Source organism: Wasmannia auropunctata, unplaced genomic scaffold (genome assembly GCF_000956235.1).
Source record: "Wasmannia auropunctata unplaced genomic scaffold, wasmannia.A_1.0 LD335995.1, whole genome shotgun sequence".
Taxonomy (NCBI): domain Eukaryota; kingdom Metazoa; phylum Arthropoda; class Insecta; order Hymenoptera; family Formicidae; genus Wasmannia; species Wasmannia auropunctata.
In genome coordinates this window covers 197,226-219,695 of record NW_012026895.1, presented here as the reverse complement: position 1 = coordinate 219,695, position 22,470 = coordinate 197,226, and the positions used below count along the sequence as shown (strand labels likewise).

The following is a 22,470-nucleotide window of genomic DNA, read 5'->3' as shown; positions in this document are numbered from 1 at the left end:
TTAAGTGCAGTGTATACGTATAATTAATATATTTAATACTCGCAATTCCCACATGACTTTCATTAATGTATAACATACACTACAAATATTGAATTTCCACGATGAAATTAATAAAAGCACGCACGTGAGTAAATAAACACATTTATCTGAGCTTTAATAATAGTTTCTGCCACGAAAATTCGCTTGGCATTCAAAGAATTAAATTGCAACACGTTTTGCATTTAACGTCTAATAAATATCAAAATAGGTTTAGTTTTCCCAAGCATCCGCACAAAATACGTAATTTTACATTATATACAACAGGATGTTCGCATCGCGCTGGTACACTCTCAGCTCGGGAAGAGACAAAAATAGCGAGTGAAAATCGCAACGAAAGATTTCTGCGCATTTCAGTCCGATTCGATCTCTAGATTGTCGACGACGGCGGACGAATCTGTTTGCCGAACACGTAAGAGTGTGAGCGCCACGGCGCTCAGTTCGACCGCGTAAATATTTATCCGAACCTTATTCGTCTCTCTTATTCGCGGGCTTGCTGAAATATTTGCGATAAGGAAGTCACGCGTTCGGTATGACGCCACGTGCCGCGGGGCGAGCGATAAAAAAGAAACGACGAGGTCTCATCACCTTCTCCACACTTGTTCGCCACGTATATCACCCGTACGGCATCGCCTCATGCACATGGTAAATTTGGCGGCCGACATCCACCGATCGGTCGCAATTCCCGATCTGCGCGAATGAAATTCGCGGGATAGTTGTACGGAAAAGATTACGACGCAATAGTAATACAACGTTTAAACGAGAACGACGCAAATACCTCCGGCAGAACGCTGGTATGTGCCAAAAGCCGAGCGGCAAAAAACCATCTAACGTCATCCCGCTCGTGTTACGAGAGCCATAAATTATTTTTGAAATTCAGTCGCCCTTTCGCGACGCGCCCTAGTACCGTGCTCCACGATTCGCCATTATAATAAAAAATAGAGGCGTGTTAACACGAGTCGTTAACGCGAGAGTATATTGTTAATTGCAAACGGCGATTACTTCGAAGTGACGACGCTGCCGTTTCATATTTTCCACCAGCGATGCTGGTTTAACTATACGCTCTGTTTCGCCCCGAAACACACGTACCTTTAGAAACAAAAAATGAATTTGCAAATCCATATTACACCTTTTTCGCGACGTGATATATCTGTTTGAAAAATTTATTACACGCCTGCCGAATGCGTTCTGCAGTATTACGTGAGTAATCCGGCGAGCAAGGTAAACACATTGCAGCGGACCGGTAGAGACACGCACATGGTAATAAAAGTCGGAGCGATAAACCCGTTCACGTAAATAAAAGTTATGATTGAAAAACCTTTGGGAAGCGACGTGGCCGCCAACGAGGAAACCGGAGCACGATTCCGCGTCCTATTCGATCGTAAACGCGGCATTAAACTGGCCGATGTTCGACTTCCATCGACTTCAACGAATCGCTTCGAGCGAACGACGATCCGCGGCTCCATTACCCTCGATATCCCGCGTTATAACTGACGAGCAGGCGCTCTCAATCAGGACACGTTTTATCACCGAATCCCACGAGGCCACTGTCGAACTACGCAAGAATTCGATCATTCATTTATCTCTTTGTTTACTTCATTGATTAACCCCGCGAGTGACCTATTTTTCATGTGTAAATAAAGAACTCACTTGCTGACATTTAAAGAGCTGATTTTCAATCCGTCCTAAATTTCATTGAAAGGTATTTTGTAAGAATAACAGACGCAATTCCTGTCGCGAGATTAGATTCGTAAACGCAGCCTCCTCCTCGCATTCATTAATATTCCCATAAATCTTCTTTTATTACTTTGAAAATAGCAGACACTGTAAATATAGCTCTTATAGAGCGTGTTCCTTGGAAAGATATGAAAGAACTCTTCGGGTATTCGGCACCTCATTTCTCCTAATAGCGACGGCCTGTGTTACTCTTCGCTGCAATGTGATGTCATTACCGGGTTTAAAGTGCTGACCCACAACCGATATCGCGCGAGCTCCGAGTGACCTAATCGATATTTCATACCGGTCGTTTTCCACCCATCGGGAAGTTGTACGTTTAGTTTATCTTAACCGGCAGGTCAAACGTAAATTTCAAACTCCGCGGCGTTACCCTGAAGCGCACTTCAAAGGGCCGTTTTCGCCGCGACATAAGAGGATTCGTGTGATCTCGCGACCGATACACGAGCCGAAACTCGCGCGGCTTCTATCGAGGGCTTAAAGCACGGTGTGTGCGCCGGATTTATAACGGATGGACCACGTACTTACGTCACCGGAACGGAAATCGTCGTACAATGGTATATATATCGGGATTAGTGAGTCGCACGCGCGTATTCGGAGCATTGAACCCGGATATCGAATGAACTTGTCGATTTAACGATTTTATTCAAATTGATCGCATCACAAATAAAATGCTATACGTTGCGAACGGCTCTTCACGTAAAATTTAACGACTTTACAATTAGTGATTTTAGAAACCAAGTTCTCGTGCGAATGCTGCGTTTTTGTCAAGAAATTCAAAGGTATTTCGCGTGTGTGAAATACTAAGGATTTTGACAGCGATATATTTCAGTATTCACTTTTTTCTCCAAAATAAAATTATTAATTTATTTTTCCAGCAACGACGACTTGTTATTATGCAAATTAATTATCATTCAATTAAAGCAAGGAGTTCTTGAACATAAATTCTTAGTTACTTCGAAAGAAAACAATCAAATAGATATTCGGATGTAATATTGTATCTGGTGTAATATTTAGAATAATCGGGTATCTGAGAAATATGCACGAAATTCTAACAACGATTAAATATGCGTAAAAAGTCTGTATTAATTTGCATTAATATGATACAGATTATTTTAGGAAAATTCACAATTTTTCGCGATAAGACTTTACTCCGGATTGCCTCGATTCAATCGCACGTATATTCGGAGTCTGACTACATCTCTACAATTTCAAGATCTTGATACACGAGGTATTGCAACTTCGCTGCCGCTGCCGCTGGATTTTCATCGACGAGAGAAAGAAGTAACGATGTAATCCGGAGCACTCCGCTTCAGCAACTCACGCGAAACCGACGCGAACCAGCGGATCTCTCGTGCTTCTCATGAGACACGTGATTCGCGGAAGAACCTGCGCGAACCTTATTATCTCTTCCGCGTATTCGGCGGTGCATCAGTCACGGCCGTGGAAATTGCCGGCTTCCGCTCGGCTATAACGCTGGTGGAAGCTGGCGAGAGGCCAGATCCCCGCGTTCGCGCGTGTTTAATACGCGCGTGTGTGTGTGTGTCACGGGTCTATTTTCAAATTCGACTAAAACCATCGCGTGCTCATGTCCGCCCCCATGTGATAACCGCACCGCGTGTTTAAGTGGCGCCGATGCGTTCCAGGCGCCGCGGCGTGCATCGCGACGCCACGCGTCGCATTCGATATTTCGGCGCGATGGAGGCTACTTCGAACTTCGGTGCTACGACTCGCTACGGCGTAATTACGAATAATCGCCGACGAGTATAGGGAAGGACGGGAGGACGGAAGGACGAAACGGGACGATTAAATCGGTAACGCCTTCGTGCGATCTTGTGCCTCATTTTCGGAGCAATGTTAAGGATTTTGGATACGCGACACTCCCTACTATTATAAATCGTGTTTATATCACTGATATGCATGTAACACCCGAAGCACAAGCATAACATATGTAGGCCGGGGAAGTGAATACCTAATTTTATGAATCTCGAGCACGCGATGGTTATCTCGTATTAATGGTGTAGAACTAATACTTCGTATCCGCAATTTGGCTTACACATTATTTACGAGTACACATGTTCGTAATTGCACGAAAGGGGGATATAATTTTATCATAATGTGGAATATTTTATTAAATATGTGCAAACGATTGTAATTTTTTAATCTTAAGACACGTTAATTCAGCAGCAATATAGACACATAAGATTTGACGTAATAATAGATAGATTTAAATCTTGCAATATTTCATCGTTCAAAAAATTTTAAAATTATTGTATAATAATATTCTAAAAAGATTTATTAAAAAGTTTTTTTTATTTAAAATGTATTATAGAATAGTTTTTTAAATCATATACGATTTTACACAATTTTCAATTTTCAATATTAACGCGTTTGGAAATTCTTTTGTTTTTGCAAAATAAATTCAAAGGCATTTATCCAAAAATACGTGGCATATCTATGTTTACACGTTCAATACTTCTATACTTTTCTCTATAGACAAGGCAGGGTCACACGTTTATCGTTGCAACGTTTCATCATGTCGCGAAATATCCCTGATCTGATCCGAGATATAGTAAACGGACTGTAAAGGGGATGATCCAAAATAATTCCGGAGGAGAAAGAAGACGGATTACACGAACTGGAGAAGATTGCGATGTGCGCGTTGTGACTTTGTTTTATTGCTGTTTTTAACGCTTACGCGAGTTTTCGGGCGAGAAAGGACGAATACAATAAAATAATGATGAAACAGGAAAACGCGCTCGGAAAGACTGTGCAGAGAGTGTATCGTAATACGCGCTTGTAAAATGAATTTATGATCTAAGAAAGTAATGAAAACAAAGTTTCTGAATATGTATCATTCATACACATCAATCTTCGAAATAATCGCAACAATAAATGTTTAATAACAAGTGACACGTACTGTATTCAGAATATTTCGTTTCCATTTAAGTTCTATTTATGGGCAAATTTAAATATTTCGCGTAAAAAGATAAAAAATAAAGAATAAATCGTGGTGTCAAAAGAATTTGTAAATAGTTATATATTCTCTCTCTCTCTCTCTCTCTCTCTCTCTTTCTCTCTACTATATAAAAATAATCGTGATCTTTTACGTTTCTTCTAAATTCTAAATCTCAACAACGAGCTCTACAAAGTGTAAGCTATATTACATAATCAATTATCATCAATACATATGTAATAAAATGTTCACACACTGTGTAAATGGTCAAGACTGTTATAATAAACATTTTACGTTCATAATCAATGTGTGTATATTATATATATATATATATATATATATATATATAAAGATTTTTAAAATCGATGGACAATAAATATGTTATCGTTGGTAAAATTTAGAATTGATTTTTGTTGATGAAAATATAAAAGCTATCACAGCTCTTATAATTCAATTTAAAAAAAAACGCAAATAAATAAAAAATATTGTTTTTCCAATTTAAAGCAAATTTAATAAAATTTTTATTTGACGTTTAACTATCAAGATATCAAATATATTACGGTTTTAAGAATTATTATAAAATTATTTAGCTGAACTTGTTAAAATGTTAGAAAACATGGCTCCTGTTATTTTTGCTAAGAAAAGATTAATTCCAAAATTCAACAATCATGTTTCCTTTTTGCTCGAAAATTTGAAAACGTTTAATAATTAAAGTCATCACTTTGTTTGTAACAATTATTCGCAAACTGTTTGAAACGTTCGTCAGATGCTACGAAATTCAACAATCATGTTTCCTTTTTGCTCGAAAATTTGAAAAAGTTAAATAATTAAAGTCATCGCTTCGTTTGTAGAAATTATTGGCAAACTGTTTGAATCGTTCGTCAGATGCTACGAAATTCAATAATCATGTTTCCTTTTTGCTCGAAAATTTGAAAAAGTTAAATAATTAAAGTCATCGCTTTGTTTGTAAAAATTATTCGCAAACTGAATCGAATTTGTCGGATGCTACGAAATTCAATGTTCAAATTTCCTCTGTCTCGAAATGTTCATTTCCACCGGTGTTTGTGAATGAGAAGCCATGCGGTATGGAAGATCATCTGCAGTAATCTACATCAATCAAACTGACCGCGAGACGAAAACAGTCGTCAATACCTATCGGATGATGCCGAAGCATTCGTTCGTCGTTTCGTCAACGAGCGTCCACCAAATCGAAAGGTGACACAGCGGACGACTCGGCCGTGTCGATCACGGGGATGCATAAACGTCGAGCGCCGCACGTGTCACTTGTCGAATTCACCGTGGCTGAAGCCGAATTGCGCCGACAATCTGCGTCAACTACGTCTGCTCAGCGAGAGAGATTCGCCGTTACCTCATTGCCCTCCGTCCGTAAATATTCTCAATTAATTCGCGTGCGGCGTCGAGTTTTCAGCAGCGCAAAAATTCATCTCGGACGCCATGTTTTCTGCCACTAATGCGTGACATTGTACACGCTTTGTGTTCAACCTTCAAACCGTATTATCTGAGATAAAACGCACGCACAAATAACCGGAGCATAATATTTTGTTGTGTTTAACGTATATTATCAATTACGTATATAAATTTACGTTTCGCACAACTTAGGAAATGCTAACTAATGTGCCGACAGTATGAATAAGAAAAAATCAAGAATTTTCCGAGGAATTATCCGTAAATCGCGACTAGAACGAAGAGCATTTCACGGCGTTCTCCGTGCTGGCTGCGGAGAAGAGAAAATTCAGTCGGGCAGACTGGCACGGCGCAATCGGACTCCGAGAAGTGCTCTCTACCTACTTTTCGCGCCGTGGCTCCATTTCGTACGTTCGTATCCCCGGCGGCTACACGGTACGACGCGCACCACAAGTACGGAACACTATCAAAGCCGACAAACACTAGCACTCGCGCGTCCAACCCCGGCGACGTACACTGGCACTGGCGAGAGGGAGGCGGCGACGACGACGACGATGACGACGACGACGACGACGACGACGACGGTGGTGATGTTTCGGACCTGCCGGCGTGCGCGGCGGCCGAAAAAACGGAACGGGAAGCCGGGCCGAAAAGAAGCACGTTCGTCTCCCTCGACTACCACTCGAGCACTGTCAGGTGTGCGCCTCGCGACGCGTATATGCGCGCCGCATTACTACTACTACCATCATCATCCCCCCCACCATCGGCAGCCGCTACCGTCCCCACCGCCGCCGCCGCCCCACCACCATCGCCGCCGCCGCCGCCGCCGTCTCCGCCACCGTCTCCGCCACCGCCGGCGGCGGCGGCCGCTCTCACGCGCGCGATCTCCGACATGGTATATACACTGGAGCACCGCGTTAGTCGGAAGCGGCGACGGCACACACGGTTTACATAAGAAGGGGAGTATTAAACTCGCGCTCCGCGAGAGTTTCGGGCTCGATCGCGGTTCTCTATACCGGGTGTGCCTGCAGCTCCGGAAAATCGGCACACCTCCGGATTATTTTTTTCGTAAATCCGGAATACGCTGCCGGGTATTAGGACGGATCTTTGAAAACCTGTATTCACCGCGTGTGTCCTCCTCTTTCCCTCCCCTTCTCTCCGTTCACTTTCCCGACATTCGTAATCGTTTTATTTCTCCTCTTCCGGATATAATTCTTGAATTATATTCTTAAATATATCGTTCCATTTATCGAAATCACTCGAGCTTTCGCAAAATTCTGTTGGGAGGTTTTCCACGCATCTTGATCAGTTCTTATCAATTCGAAGCGATCGCACCTCCGTATAAAGGCGCCATAGAGGTGCGTCACCGAATTAAGATAATTAGAAAAAAAAAGAAGACATGCGTAATGCAAAAACGCCGACGTTTAAAAAGTAACACGTTTTCGTCTTAATTTCATACGATTTATAGTAGGTACTTCGGAATTGGCACACGACGTTGCGCCAGTAAGATTCTAGCACGCACTGACCTTGCTCTCGGAAACCGGCACGGGATAATTGTGCAGGCGGATGTGCAACATCGTTCGCGTTGGCGCGTGTTTGCGGACGAGGCGCGTGTAATTTGCTCTTGTACCGAATGAACCCTAAGGGAATCGTACACCGATTTGGGAGAACGCAACGACACACGAACGCATCTTTCCCCGAAACACACTCCGTTCCGGGGCGGGGGGAGGGGGGGAGGGGGCCGTAACATCCGTTTGCGCGAATTAACTCAGGGTAGTTGATTTAATCCTTATCCGGGCAATCTATTTTCGTACCGTCATCGGACAAACAGAGCGCAACACGTTCCGCAGCTATTTACACATTTTTACGCGTAACGTTCGCGTAAATGTTGTGGAACAAGTTGATTTGATTGCTCTATACTTTTAACGTTGAAATTTAACTTTTTGAAATTAAACACACACACATATTCCCTCATCTTTTGTTTGTTAAATATTATTATTTAATGTTATCTACTTTAATAGTAAGAGGCAGATATCTCGGGATCCGCGGGGTAAGCTTCTCGCTCGACTAAGAATTAAACTTGTTGCAGCCTTAAACTGACTGAAGACGCTTTTCCCTCCGCTAAATGTTAAGGTTTTTTTTAATATCACGTGAAACCTCTTTAATAACGTGAGACTATTAGCACCAGTTCATTCGCGGTTTACACATAAATCCGGACTCCTCTTAATCTTTGGAATGTCTAAGAGAAAGCGTATTTTCTCGAATCTTGAAAGAGTTCTATTTTGGAAAGAAGTTTTTCTAATTTAGTATGTTTCTTTGTCTCAGAGAAAGACACAATTTTGGGAACGTGACACCGTTCCCCAGTACTCGAAAACTTAATGCCTCTGCCCTCCTCGAACGTTTAATCCGATTGTTAACATTATCTAAAAGTTCTACAATAATAACTAGAACTTCATGTTATTTGTGCGGGATGTAATTAGATAAGTGCGAAATAAGATAAGACGTTCTCTCTCAGTAAGTCAATATTAAATTCTCAGTAAGTCGAATATCGTTTTCAATAGAATAATGCAAAATGTACTCGTACATGAATTTTACTGCTAAAATTTATCACGGTGTCAAATATTTGCACAGTATAAAAGAAAAATTAATCATTTCAATAATCGATTTGATTTTAAAATCTAATAAATCGAATTAAATAAAACGGGATAAGTGAAAATATAATATATACGCGGAAAAAACCATTTTGTTGAAAGGTCTAAAAATTTTGCTAAACACAGATTTGAAAATAATTTTTTATTAAATCATCAAAATAATTTGTTGGAATGTTAAAACTGATAAGTATTACTATAAACGCTTTGATATTCTAGCAATCATTTTGACTTTCGCACAAAATAATTTTAATTGAACAAAAATTATTTTCAGATCGGGATTCAGCAAAATTGTTTTTTCCGTGATACGATTTGTATAGCTAATCTTTCTCTATACTTCAATAACAATATATACACTTATTTGAACGGATCTGAGCTAATTAATGCTTTTTATACCACGACTATCGAATCATCTTAATGTGATAAATACTTAGCATCATGAAATACTAAGTACATATCTACAAAAAGAGTTATTATAGTTGCGTATCCTTTGCGTATCTTCAGACATCAGAGACGCATGGAATAATTGAGGAATGAAATTAAGAGGCCAGTAATTACACAAGTTGTTAGATAGAATAACACAGGGAAAGAACGATTTTGCTGGATACAGACTTAAAAATAATTCTCGTTGGATCATCAAAATAATTTTGTTGAAAATTCAAGCTGATTGCTAGAATATCAAAACGTTTTACAGCAATGCTTATGATTTTTAAGTTTCCAATAAAATTATTTTCAGATCAAAATTTTTATAGATCCTTCCAGCAAAATCGTTCTTTCCGTGCACGTGAAACGCGATAAGTACGTAGCCGAACGACGTCTTTTCGATTCTGAATCGCCAGCAAATGGCGCAAACTGAGTGTACGCGTCAGCTTTCCATAACGCATACAACACGTGTATTCGCACGCTGTCATCGGGGCTACGCGGCATCTCGGTTGCGTGCGATGTGTATGTCTCGCGATGAATCGCGCGGGATAAAGGGTGAGAGAACGGTGAGAAAGCGTCAATAGAACAAAGAGAAAAGCCAACCGCTCGCCACGGGTTGAAGGAGGAAATCGCCGAGCGGTGTAATAACACGCGTGCGGCGCGCACACACACGTAAACGCACAGTGGCGTACGTCCGAAAAAAAGGCGAGAACAAATTTTGCGACGCGTCTCAATCGGTTAAAAAACACCGCGTCAGATAATTTAAAATTCTAATTTACACGAGATTTCAATTTGCGCTATACTGCAGGCGGCTCCGGCCGTTTATCCAATGCACGCGTAATTCTTCGTTTAGTTTGCATTATGAATATCATGAGAGAGAGGCGAGTAAATTAATATAACGAGCCGTGTAAATTCACGTAAAATGTGCGGTCCGTGGAAACTTAATTTAAATCACGTCGAATAATAAACAGAGGGGAATGTAAAGTACGATGTAGCTTTCGATAATTATACGGCTGTGTTTGATAGAGCTGGCGAATAAAGCGTAGAAACATGCAGTTTGACTCACCGTGTTGATGAGGGGCCGAGAATGCTGAATGCCTGCGTGGTGACATGTTAGGATGATTACCCTGGCTACCTGGTGGCTGCATAGAAGACAATGCGCCGAGTGGTGTATAGGACTTGCAAGGCTGTTCCGGTTTTTGCTGATAAAAAGGAATACATAACCGAAAATATATTTATATTCGACTAAATAATTAAAAAAACAATTTCAAAAAAATGTGAAATGTTAATAGAGATATTAATAAATAAAAAATATAAATTTTAAAACAAAAAATACTTGTAATAATAATTTTGTTTCATTGTAAGATAGCTTGTAAGAGTTACGTGATACAAACAAGCAAAACAAAAATACAATTGACTTTTACTTAATTTATAAATATTTAATTTAAAACGTTGTCTTTTAAATATCGAAATAGGTTTATTAAATGTACACGAAGAGAATTTCCTTTTAAAATTTACCCTGAAAATCATGTTAATCGTGGGATGACATAATGTTTTTACAAATTTTATGTGATTTTTCTGTTTTTTACTGTGCGCTTGTTGTAGTATATATTAAAGAAAATATATTGAAAATCACATAAAATTCGAAATACTATGTTGTCCCGCGATTAACATGATTTTCAAAGTAAAGTTTAAAATAAAATTCCGTGTATATTACCAATATATTTTTCAGTTAAAAATGTATCAAGAAATGATATTCTCTAAAAATCTGCTTTATCACTCTGCATATTATCATTCATTATATTTTTAGTGTAGAAATTTTCTCTAAATAAATGTTCGCTAATTTGTAGCTTCTATTTTGAATGTGCATATCATATAAAATAAACGTTTGCATAAAACGTGAGAAGAAAATTAATATCTTGAATGAAACACAAACCTGATCATGAAGTTCAGTGGCCACCGCGGTAGCTGCAGTTTGAGTGTGACTGGTAGAACTAATTCTGTACTGCATACCGGCAATACTGCAAAAACCTTCGTGATGGGTGGACCGGGTTTGATTGACGTAAACACCTTGAAAAGAATTTGTTATCGTAGAAAGAAGATCGTTAGAGTTTTCGCGCTTAATCCACGCATGATTAATTACCAGTGATAGTGACGTCCGTGTCCTGGTTAACGATGACAACTTTCTTGGATGGCTTAATAACCTCCTCCGGATCAGAGCCCTGTCTTGACTTCTTCTTATCTACGTCTGAGTCATTTTGTCTACGTCTTTTAATTATCTCTACTTCCGACTCACTGGTGGAGGAATCACTGCTGCTACCACAACGATTTTTCTCGTCGGAGTAGGAAGCAGCCAAAATGGCAGTGGCATTAAGACTGGCCATCCTCTTGCAAACAACCATGTCCTTCAGGTCCATTACTTCCTCATTTCTCTTTCTCCTTTTGGTCATTTTCTTCTTGCTTGGTTCAGCATTTTTCTCCTTCTCGCAGTTCTCCTCATCGGATGAAGACGAAGATGACGAACTGCCCGGCATATCCCAATGTTTGCCACGTAGTCCCGGCACATTTCTCAGTTTTCTTTTCGAGACGTTCTCCTCCGTTTTGCATTCGATTTTCTTCTCCTTCTCCTTACGTGGCTGCTCCTCCTTTTCCTCCTTCATTTTCTTCGGCTTCTCCTTCTCCTTCTCCTTCTCCTTCTCGGGCTTTGGTTTGCAAAAACCACCAAGATAGACTCCGCCGGTCTCATTTTCGTAGAGGCAGTGAACTTTAGCCAAGGCATTCAATGATGCGACCCTGTGTCGTTTTGGTCCACTCCAAAAGCCAAAAAGTCGCATTCGTCGCGCACGTTCGTCCGATGGTGAGTTAGCCCTCTCCTTGTTCTTGGTATGCCTACTCTTCTTGTAGTCGTCGTCAAAATCACTCTCAGAGTCAGATTGAGATGTAACGCCACTGGCACTCTCACCATTCATTGCCTCAACCTTTAGATTTAATTCAACCGTATTCTCGGCCCCGATTTGTTCCTGTTTGGAATTTGTAGTAGACTTCGCACTATCTTCGGAAATTTTGGATTGCTTGTTAGATTCTTCGGTAGATGCATCTTCAGATAAAACTGACGTTTGATTATTGCTCTCCGTTTGTACCCTTATCGTTTTCCCACTCTTCTTTGGAGCTTTGCCGCTAGTTTTATTACCACTTTTGATAGCCTTCTTATTATCCTGTACTTTTGGTTGAAGATTCTCTTCTTTGCACTTATCGGAATCCTTGTCTTCCTCAATCTCACTTTTAATGCTGCTCACTTCTAGTCCTTGACAAGCCTCGTCTTTGTTAGCGACCTTTTTATGATCGGCCGAAACTTCGTCAAACTCTTTCAGTTCAATTTTCTTCTTAGCCATAATCTTCTCCGTTATAGTTTTCAACTTATCTTCCCTTTTCAAAACAGCACTGATCTTCGAATGTTTCTGAGGCAATTTGGCTTTCATGTGTTTAGCCAGCTTTGGTTTCTTCTCTGGCAAAGTACTCTTACTCTTAGTAAAGTTACTACTCTTCTTCTTCGCCTTCTTGACTACGTCTTCATCTTCGCTCATTTCTTCATCTTTCACTGGCTTGACTAACTTGATCTTCTTGTCGACCAATCTTTTAACTACCGATAAATGAGGCTTTTTCGTCAGAACTGTTTTTCTTGTAATGCCCTTCTTCTGACTTTGTTTTGCTTTGGAATCCTTCTTCGTTCTAGGAGAAGAAATCTTATTGCTCACCGCATCCTTCTCGGGAATTTTCTTGCGTTCGGATTTTTTATCCTTCGTGACAGAATTCTTCGATATTGATTTAATATCAGATTTAATTAACTTGACATCTTTCTTCTTCTCATCTTTGCCTCTTTTTTTAGTGAGAGGAGGGAGAATATCAATCTTATTTTCAAGCGCGTCCTTATCCTCCAATGCATTTAAAGATTTTACATTATCCTCCACACCTGCATTATCGTCCAATTTTACATTCTTCTTCTTTTCCTCAGTTTTCTCAGATTTCTTTTTGTTATCAATCGATTGTTTTTCCAATTTCGCTTTCTCTTCACATCTCTGTAATTTTTTCTTATCCGTATTCTCTTGACTCATATCTTCATTATTCGCTTTATCATCTCTTTTTTCCGCCTTCCTCTCGTCAATTTTATCAGATTTCTTTTCATTATCCTTACTCAATTGTTTTTTCTTTTCATCCAATTTATCAAATCGTTCCTTCTTTTTCTCTTCAAGCTTCTTTTTGTCGTCCAGTTTTTTCCTCTCCTCCTTTTCTAATTTCTTCTTATCGTTATCTATCTTCTTCTTTGGATCTTCCAGTTTATCATTTTTCTTTGATTTCTTCTCCTTCTTTACATCTGGCATGGTCTTCTCTGTAAATGTGCGACGTTTCTTGGCGACTGTTGGCATTTTAGTTGCCTTTTTGGCAACAACAGCCTTCTTCTGTGGCTTCATTATGATTGTATTCTTTACATCTTCAAAATAAATATAAATATGCTCGAAGTTCGTGAAATGTTCAACGTTAATTTCCACAACTACCTAACTGCCATTGTAGATTTTAATAACCGCGATACAACCCGCAAGCTGAATTTATCTGTAAGCAATCACAATGCACATAAAATGATCAAAAAGTAGAAAAACGCGACTAATATTATAGTTACATTACAGTTTTAACAATAAAACAGACTACGTTTGATCATCAATTGCTACCAATTTATCTTTATCGCGTATTTTTGTACATATATTTTTTTTTACAGTACACGATTTTACATCGCGATAGAAAATATTTTCCGCAAAAATGAACGCGCGATCAGAGAGGGAAACGTCGACAGATAAGGTACTACGAGCGCGTTCCGCTTTTATCAACGTGTAATAAAACGAATTTACGTTACAATAAAGCGACAAACGCACGCGAATCGGAGCGTACGCGAGAGAGATGCACACGACGGAAATCGTAATGATACTTCACAAGCGAAGCGAGAATCCGCCGTGCTTGCGTCGGGCACTGCGCGCGGCACTCTCCCCATCATCGACTTGTTGACAAATCGATCCCTTTAAATCACACCGCCGCCCGTCGCCCGTTTCGGCATCGCGACAGGTAGAGATACTCGTGCGATAAATAATCAACCCGCGGCGCAGCGTCCTTCTCCACTCCGGGCTTCTCTCGGAGCGTGCGCTCCGAGCGTTATAGCCCGTATATACCTACGTGTGTACGCGACACGGCACGGCGGACAAAGATGCTTGTGGAGGAGCACGACGGGCGCACGGCGGCGATACACACAGAGAGGACGATATACGGACGACGCGAGGACGAGAGCGAGAAAACGCGACAGCGGCTGCGGCTGCGGCGACGGCAGCACGCCCTTTAAAAAGCGGAGACGGACGGCCACAAGTGGCCCTGACAAGTGTGCGAGAAAGAGAGACAGAAAGAGAAAGAGAGAGAGAGAGAGAGAGAGAGAGAACTCACCAACCTGCTGATCGATCTCAATCGTCGCACGCGGAGAGAATCTTCACGGCGGACGGCGATCGCGCGCGGCGCGGCGACGCGATCGCGACGGGCGGTCGACGCGACAACACACGCACACGCTTTAGCAACGAGGAGAACGCGGGAGAACTGAAAACGGGAGACGGGACGGGAAGAACGGCAGAGGCGGCGGAGGCGCCAGTAAACGGGTGTCGTGTTTACCTCTCTGGCGAGCCCTTCCGTCGGCTAAACTCGGCCCGCGAACGCTTTTTTTTTAAACGGCGAATCGTAGCGCCCGAACGATTGGTGGAGCGCACTGGAGCGACGACGGCACCAAGCGACGACGACGACGGGCACCGCGGAGTCCTGGTACGGCCGCGGGATTTCCGCGACGGGACGCGCGACCGCGTACAACGGCGGCTGGCCTTCCCCGGCGGAGGTACGACGGCCCTTTTTCGCGCGGTCTATCGCGAAACTGACGTACTCGCGTCGCGCAGCGCGCACCTCGCACGACGTCCCTGCCCTTTTACCGTAGCCTCGTCGGCCATTTTCTTCCTCGCGCCGCTCCCCCACTCCTCCCGCTCGGAGCCCGCTGTCACGTAGTGACGGAAGCGCGATCCGCCGACCGTCCGTCAGATGGCAGCATCTCGCGGCCCGCCGGCGCCGCCAAGACGGCACTACGGGCAGACGTCAGGCGGCGCCGCGCCGCGCCGCATCGTGCCGCTCTGCTCCGGCTGACAAGCCGCATTAAATCGCGATATTTCCTCGTGACATTGATGACGACACGGTACCCCTAAACCACGTGTCGCGAACACGCGATCGATATCTCCTATACCTGCAGCATTATCATCGCAATGGATTGTAATCGAAAATTGCGAATTTTAAAAGATATATATAAATATTATTAAGATTGAAGATTTATTCTTTCTTTATCTCTTTCTTTGCGCGCTATTGTAAACAAAAAATTAATTCACGTTTGTTTTTGTTATAGCAAAATATTAATATTAATAGAAAAGAATGTGCAAATTAATTGTGTCGTAGAACATATAATTTTAATACATATTTTATAATATCTTTTTTTTTATCAATATCGGAGCGAAAGTGACACGTGATAGTACCAATAAGTTTCACGTTGATAGAAAGCTTTCAATTAAATTAATTTTAATTAATTTTAAAATAAAGTTTATTCTCGCAGATGGTTAATATTAACTTTTTATGTTCTCAGACGAGCTAACAGGGATATTCGATTGTGCATCACACGATTTGGTTAAAATTAACTAAAAGTAAACTAGGTGTTGATCAATAAAATTATAAATATTCACTCACTAATTTTGTAATTTTCACCTCGTGTGACACACAAAATCGAATCTTAAGTCTGTTCGTGTTGCTAATAATTGAACTTTTTGCAATCAAAATCTTCGCTTTCCCTTATTCCAACGCTCGAATGTACATACATACCTTTATCTTGTTTTAAGTGTACAAATTTTTGAGAATTTCAAAAAAATATGAATAAATCTAATATCTGTGAAAATCGGAATTGTCGTGATAATCAATTTTGCATCGTCGAAACAAACGTGAAATGCTGCAAAATCAGAAAATAACGATTATCACTAATTTATATATATTTTATTCAATCGCTGTCCAAAATATATATCGCGCTGTGAAATATATAGCTAGAATTATAGAACGACGGCTTTATACATGCCAAAGTAACGATCATGCACTCACTTTTCGATTATATATATATGTACTTTAATTGTCAAATAAAGCGAATAATATACCAAACAATCTCAATTGATTGAATAATTGACAGTGAAAGTGAATTGATGATTAAAATCATATATGTTACTATTATATTTATATACTTATAATGCGCGTTCCAATGAGTTACTAATTATCTGACATTTAAATTACAGGTATTCAAAATAATAATTTCTCTCATGGGAGATTCTTTCGGAACCGCGCGATTGCGAAAAATACGGAACGATTATTGAATATATGCAAATTTAACAATCATGATATATAAATTCAGTTCCTTCTCGATCCACAATCATTGATTTACCGATCTATCATTATATTGGTTTATTTACTTTAATATTCACAATAATAAGGAAAAATCGAATTAAATCTTAATTCTGTTTTTTTTTTTACTGAATTTCTTTATCTTTTCTCTTCTTTTCCCAACGGAAAGAATCATGCAAGAAGTTCAACTAAAAAGAATATATTACCTCTTGTCACTGCAGGAGCAGATTCCGGAGCTGCGTTCCGTCCGTTCCGATTCTCCACCCCTGTTATACATATATCATTTTGTCCTTGTTAATCGAATGTTAAACAAGGATAAAATAATACGTGGATGCACCTGGATGCACTCGATCTAATCTAACCTAACCTAACCTCGTCGGTGCCGGGACTGCCGGGTGCTGAGTGCCGACACTGCCGACTGCCGGGAGGGGGGGGGGGAGGGGACCAATTCACAGCTGTAGTAACATTTTGCCGCGACAGGTAATGTTGGCTGCATACTATAATCACGGCACAGCTTCACGATAGTTCAGATCGAATCGGAGCACGAGTGTTTTGTATATTTGATTGTTCGAATTTTTACAGTAACAATGGAGTGCATAGTAGCGAACGTGGAGCATATGCGATTTGACATTGAGATTGCTCTCGACGAACAATATGGGGCTCTTCCGTTACCTTTCACCGGCATGGATAGTATGTTCCTTTACATTATTATTTTTATACAGCCGCTCGCGTTAGGTTAGGTTAACTTCGCGCAGCGAAATGTCATATTTATCCTATTTTTTTATTTCAATTTCTTACATGTACAATTGTTTTGCTTTTATTATATCGATATCGAGTGCGAATTTTTTTAACAATCGATTTTTTGTTAGTAATAATAATGTCTATCAGAATTTTGGAGTAATTTTATATATATATATACATGTATATAATGATCTCTATTTTATATTTATTGCGACAAAAATACGGTATGATATTGTCGAAAGAAGGAATATATCGATTTTATGTTAATAATATAAAATTTTTAAAGTAATCTCTCCGCTTTTAATTTACAGAATCAATCGCCGCAGTATGTCAGTTTTATCCAAGAGGCACTTGTAGCAAAGGAGCTTCGTGTCCATTTAGGCATGTTCGTGGCGATCGCACAATAGTATGTAAACACTGGTTAAGAGGTCTTTGCAAAAAGGGCGATCAGTGTGAATTTCTGCACGAATATGACATGACGAAGATGCCAGAATGTTATTTTTATTCTAGATTCAGTAAGTAGCCTGATGTGTCTATTACAGATATATTAAATTATTAATATTATTGAAAAACTTATTTCCTTTCGCTGAGTACTTTACTTAAGCAGTCAGTACAAATGATCCCTTCAAATAATATACAATATTCTCTGTATTTAAACTGTGCTACTACATATACTAAATTAACTGAATTATATTTAAATGAAGTGAATTATTACAGACGCATGTCACAATAAGGAATGCCCATTCCTACACATTGATCCAGAAACAAAAGTCAGAGACTGTCCTTGGTATGATCGCGGTTTTTGTCGGCATGGTCCCTTGTGTCGGCATCGGCATGTCAGACGCGTTCTGTGTATGGCTTATTTAGCCGGTTTTTGTCCAGAGGGGCCAAATTGTAAATTCATGCAGTAAGTGTATATATCTATCCATTTATCTATATATATATATATATATATATATATGAATAAAATACACAAAAACAAGTCTATAATATATAGAAATATAATTGGAAATAATTTGCAACTTAATCTGTGTTACAGTCCAAGATTCGAATTACCGGCGGTGCAAGACATGCAACCAAAGGAGGGCAAGAAAGTGATGATCACTTGTCACTTTTGTGGCGAAGGAGGTCATAAAGCGATCTATTGCAACAAAATGCCGCCCGACGTGCGGGAAGCTCAAGTTAGGCAGGAGCTCGACAACAATTCTCACGCGCCGCATCATCATATGAATATGCACAATGGACCACCGCCGCCGCGGGGGCCGCAGAAACCGCTCGAAGAAGTGACGTGTTACAAGTGCGGACAGAAAGGTCATTATGCCAATAAGTGTCCAAAGGGTCATTTAGCGTTTTTGAGTCACGCAGGTAGTGGGGGTGGCGCACAGAATCAGAATTATCGGAGATGATTTTCTTTGTTTTATTTATGTAACATGGATATTGTGATGCTACTTTATCTCATTATTATCTATAAAAATTTCTATTATACAATAAAATAATTTATCATACCTAATATATATGTCAACTGCCGCCCATGCGATGTTTCAACGATAACCAAAAGCATTTTCATGCTTTTTTTGGACATAACATCAACATTTAAAAATCTAATATAAAAAAAATAAAAAATCAACTTGCATTTAAAAGCGGATTCTTTGTTACTAAATTTCTTTTATGTTGAACTATAACAAATTGAAACATTTATTCTAAAAATGATATATGTTTAAATACGTAGTTATTACACAGCTTTGCAGTAACATAGTTTCCGTCATATAAGATGTTTCATACATATAAGATGTATTTCAGTTATTGCTATATCAGCATCTGATACAGGGTGTTATAAAAAGATATATGTTTATATAATATTGGTTAATTAATGGGATAAAACCTGTATGACCTGCTGGGAAGACATACATTTTACCGGTTATGATTAACATTTCAGTTAACTCTCTTCGGACACGTTACTAATTGAATTGTTATATTAATTGTAAACTCCCTCCATGCATAAATGCTTTAAAATTAAACAACGGCTTGGAAGGCGTGAGATGTTACGAAGACGTGCGGTTTCAGTTGTTACACACGAAGCACACGTTCCCATTACAAAAACTTTTCCTCTAGTTTTTCAGAAACTAATTCATCACGTGGTTCAATGATACTTATATCTAGAAACGTAATAATACTTATCGCAGATAAGATTGCGCTGATACCGATGTCTTACATACAAGGTGGTTTTTTATGTGGATAATTACGAAGAAAATGAAAAATGATCTTGATAAATTTCCCCGGAGAGACACACGTCTTATCATGTTGTGTTGTACTCGATAACTTCCACGTAATTAGCGGGGAACAGCCCGTATGTTCCGTCAGGTCCAAGCCCTTGCCACCAGCCTTCGTCAATCGCGTCTATATGCGTGATTATATCTCCAGGATCGAACGTGATCTCCGTATCGTCGGCGGCTTGATAGTCATACAAAGCCCTAGCCTTCATCCCCTCGTTGTTCGGGTCAAAATATAAGTACGAGCCGTCTAATTGGTTATATAATTCATTCTCGGCGACCTGCTCCTTAGCCTCGGACGTCTGTTCGGGTGCCGGTTGCGGGGGATTGGCGGTCGTTTTCGATTCTTGATTGATATTTTGAGACTGAGGCGGTGACGCGGATGAGGAGATCACTGTTTCCACACTTGTAGATTTTTTCGCTTCGACCGGTGTCTCCTCGCGCGGCTTCACGTCGGGCTGGTCCTTTATCTGAGTCTCTTCCAACGCTTTTCTCATGGACTCCACGTGATTGTTTTTCGGTAAAAATTGTTGCGCCGAACTCGTCTTCATCTGGCCGGCCGCCGAATTCTGTTCGAATATCGCTCGAGCGTTTATCGTTCGTTGAGCAATCAATTGTTGCGTTTCCTTGCTCCTCTGTTTCCGCAGTTCATCGCTTCGCGACTTATGATCATCTTCGACATCATTGCCGTAATTTTGAGCAGTTTTTTGATTGCGTAAGTTGTTCACCTCCTCGGCACGCTGCTCGGCCAGCTTTTGACGAGCGATTGAATTTTCCTTAGCAGTTACCTGAAATACAATATTTCATGTCTACATGTGAATTCGAATAATATGTAATATATAATACATAATATGTTGATAAACATAAGATGTATATAATAAAAAAATATATACAGGATTGAGACGTACTTTTTGTTCCCTCAATTGCGTTTCCTTTTCTTCTCGAGCTCTCATTTCTCGTTCCAATTTCTGTCGCTCTTCTTCACTACGCAGTCGCTCTTGCTCCAACCTCTTTTTCTCCTCCATTTCTTCCTTTTCCCAGAACAGATCTCTCTCGGTTGCGTTTATCTCTTGTGCAGGGATTACTCTGCGAGTTAAACATTAAGTAAGAACATTGAGAGCCTAAACAATTGATGCTCATAGGACAGAAATATTAATATACCTGCGATACGTTGTGCCAACAGGTCCTGTGTTTCCTTCATTTTCGCTACGAGGTTCATTAAATTTATACGCGGAGGCTGTTGCTCGCGCGAGCTTTTCCATAATCACGTCTACTTCTACATCATCTTCGGACCGCGCCGTAATTGTAATATGTGCTCCCTTTAACAATTTCTCTATATCTCTAATGTGATTGGCGCATGTTCCTTTCCTGACGATTGGAGCACCTTCCCCTTGCTATAAGCAAATATTTTGTCAAGCAAATGTCACCACGGACTATATTATTATAAAACTTATGTGAGTTTTGTGTAATATATTTTCTTCATTTCATAAAAATGCAAAGTATCGTGTCATTTTATAGCAAACAAATCTATTCTATATATTTTTTATCCATATACTTACCCAATTAATAAGCAAACATTTTGGTAGACTTGTTTTAGTATCGATAACTTTGCAAAATGCGTACATGATGTGACTACTACTCAATCGATCGATCATCTCTTCCAATCCGCCGCTTCCCGTTCCGATCACTTTTAAGTTATTAGTCTGCCCTTCATAGCCAAACACAGCCCTGCAGAAAATTAAAAAATATTTAAATTCTCAATTACAAAGTAAAAAAACTGTACAAGATTTACGTGTTGTATAAAATCTTTGCTCTAAAATTATGATTGGATTTTACATCGCAATTAATGAACTATAGCTATACAAAACCATCTCTCATACATCTGTATGTTTTAAACAATCACATAATCTTACATTTATCGTTTTTTATTCGATAAAAATAATTAAACGCGTTCAAATATCCAAATCTCATGCAAATGAAAGATAACTTATCTAACATACTCTTTTCTCAACAGGAATTATCAAGGGAGAATAAAAAAAAAGTTTTAAAAGCAAATAAAAATTAAGATAGATAGATTCAGTAGGTGCGAAAGAGTTTATCGTCAGCCCGATATTTATGCAGAACAGCGAGATCGCGTGTGTACACGTGTCAATTCACAATTATGGATTCGATATCGGCAGAAAATAACCGGCTGACTTGACGTTCGTACGCACGTCGTATACGCTCAAGTATGCCGAAATAGACTCGATGCTAACACGCCGGATGACGCCGGATCGAGGAAATGCAATCGGGGCTTAGGTGTACGCCTACCAGTTAGTAGACAATTTATCGTCGACCACGCTGCGCCAAGCGGCCACCAGGGCATCTTTGTTTTTCGTCAGATCAATTGACATGTTTCCCTCGCTAAATCATCAAGTTCATAACAAGTTCCGGGGCGGAGGCGGCTGCACAGTGCACGAATTCAGGCGGATTCGATAACGGGTGGAACCGCATAGATCATACGAATAAAGTAGACGGCAAACTCTCACGGTGTATTTTGCTGTGTGCAAGAATAAAGTCCCTCTGGTGAGAGTCGAGACACAGTATAACCAGTAGGTCCACTCAGCGAAAAACTGAGTCTTCGCGCAGGTATCGCCGCGCAACTTTTGTTTTGGGTTGGATCCAATGAAATGCAAGACGATAGGAACGTACATACATATGTGCAGACAATTTATAAGCAATTACATCAGAAATTTTC

General features: G+C 40.1%; 3 protein-coding genes across 8 annotated transcripts in view; 1 reads left to right on the top strand and 2 right to left on the bottom strand.

Moving 5' to 3' along the window:
- The window catches only part of LOC105453766, a 120,320-nt gene extending 103,205 nt beyond the window's left edge, over window positions 1-17,115 (bottom strand). Inside the window, exons 1-4 of one of the 4 annotated variants that reach the window (XM_011695963.1) lie at window positions 16,929-17,115; window positions 11,366-13,830; window positions 11,159-11,292; window positions 10,289-10,424 (exon numbers count right to left, since the gene is read on the bottom strand). In XM_011695963.1, the coding sequence (XP_011694265.1) occupies window positions 10,289-10,424; window positions 11,159-11,292; window positions 11,366-13,691 (2,596 nt within the window). In that variant the 5' untranslated portion in view covers window positions 13,692-13,830; window positions 16,929-17,115. Of the gene's footprint in view, window positions 1-10,288; window positions 10,425-11,158; window positions 11,293-11,365; window positions 13,831-14,703; window positions 15,225-16,928 lie in introns of those variants that run through there. The other 3 variants (XM_011695961.1, XM_011695962.1, XM_011695965.1) reach the window with 3 other exon arrangements.
- An 82-nt stretch (window positions 17,116-17,197) lies between these two features.
- Window positions 17,198-18,973, top strand: LOC105453764 (cleavage and polyadenylation specificity factor subunit 4). The gene is made up of 4 exons (XM_011695957.1): window positions 17,198-17,412; window positions 17,775-17,978; window positions 18,181-18,370; window positions 18,503-18,973. Exons 1-4 carry the CDS (start codon window positions 17,310-17,312, stop codon window positions 18,867-18,869), a joined length of 864 nt encoding a protein of 287 aa, XP_011694259.1. The 5' UTR covers window positions 17,198-17,309; the 3' UTR covers window positions 18,870-18,973.
- On the bottom strand, window positions 18,867-22,240 carry LOC105453765 (drebrin-like protein). Of its 3 annotated transcripts, none has more exons than XM_011695958.1 (5): window positions 22,044-22,240; window positions 21,293-21,461; window positions 20,895-21,127; window positions 20,642-20,819; window positions 18,867-20,521 (listed from the first exon to the last, which is right to left on the bottom strand). In XM_011695958.1, exons 1-5 carry the CDS (start codon window positions 22,124-22,126, stop codon window positions 19,760-19,762), a joined length of 1,425 nt encoding a protein of 474 aa, XP_011694260.1. In that variant the 5' UTR covers window positions 22,127-22,240; the 3' UTR covers window positions 18,867-19,759. The 3 variants fall into 3 exon arrangements, with proteins under 3 accessions (XP_011694260.1, XP_011694262.1, XP_011694261.1); XM_011695960.1 differs by lacking the exon at window positions 22,044-22,240 and adding an exon at window positions 21,947-22,013; XM_011695959.1 differs by lacking the exon at window positions 22,044-22,240 and adding an exon at window positions 21,734-21,914.
- Between the last annotated feature and the right edge of the window lie 230 nt (window positions 22,241-22,470).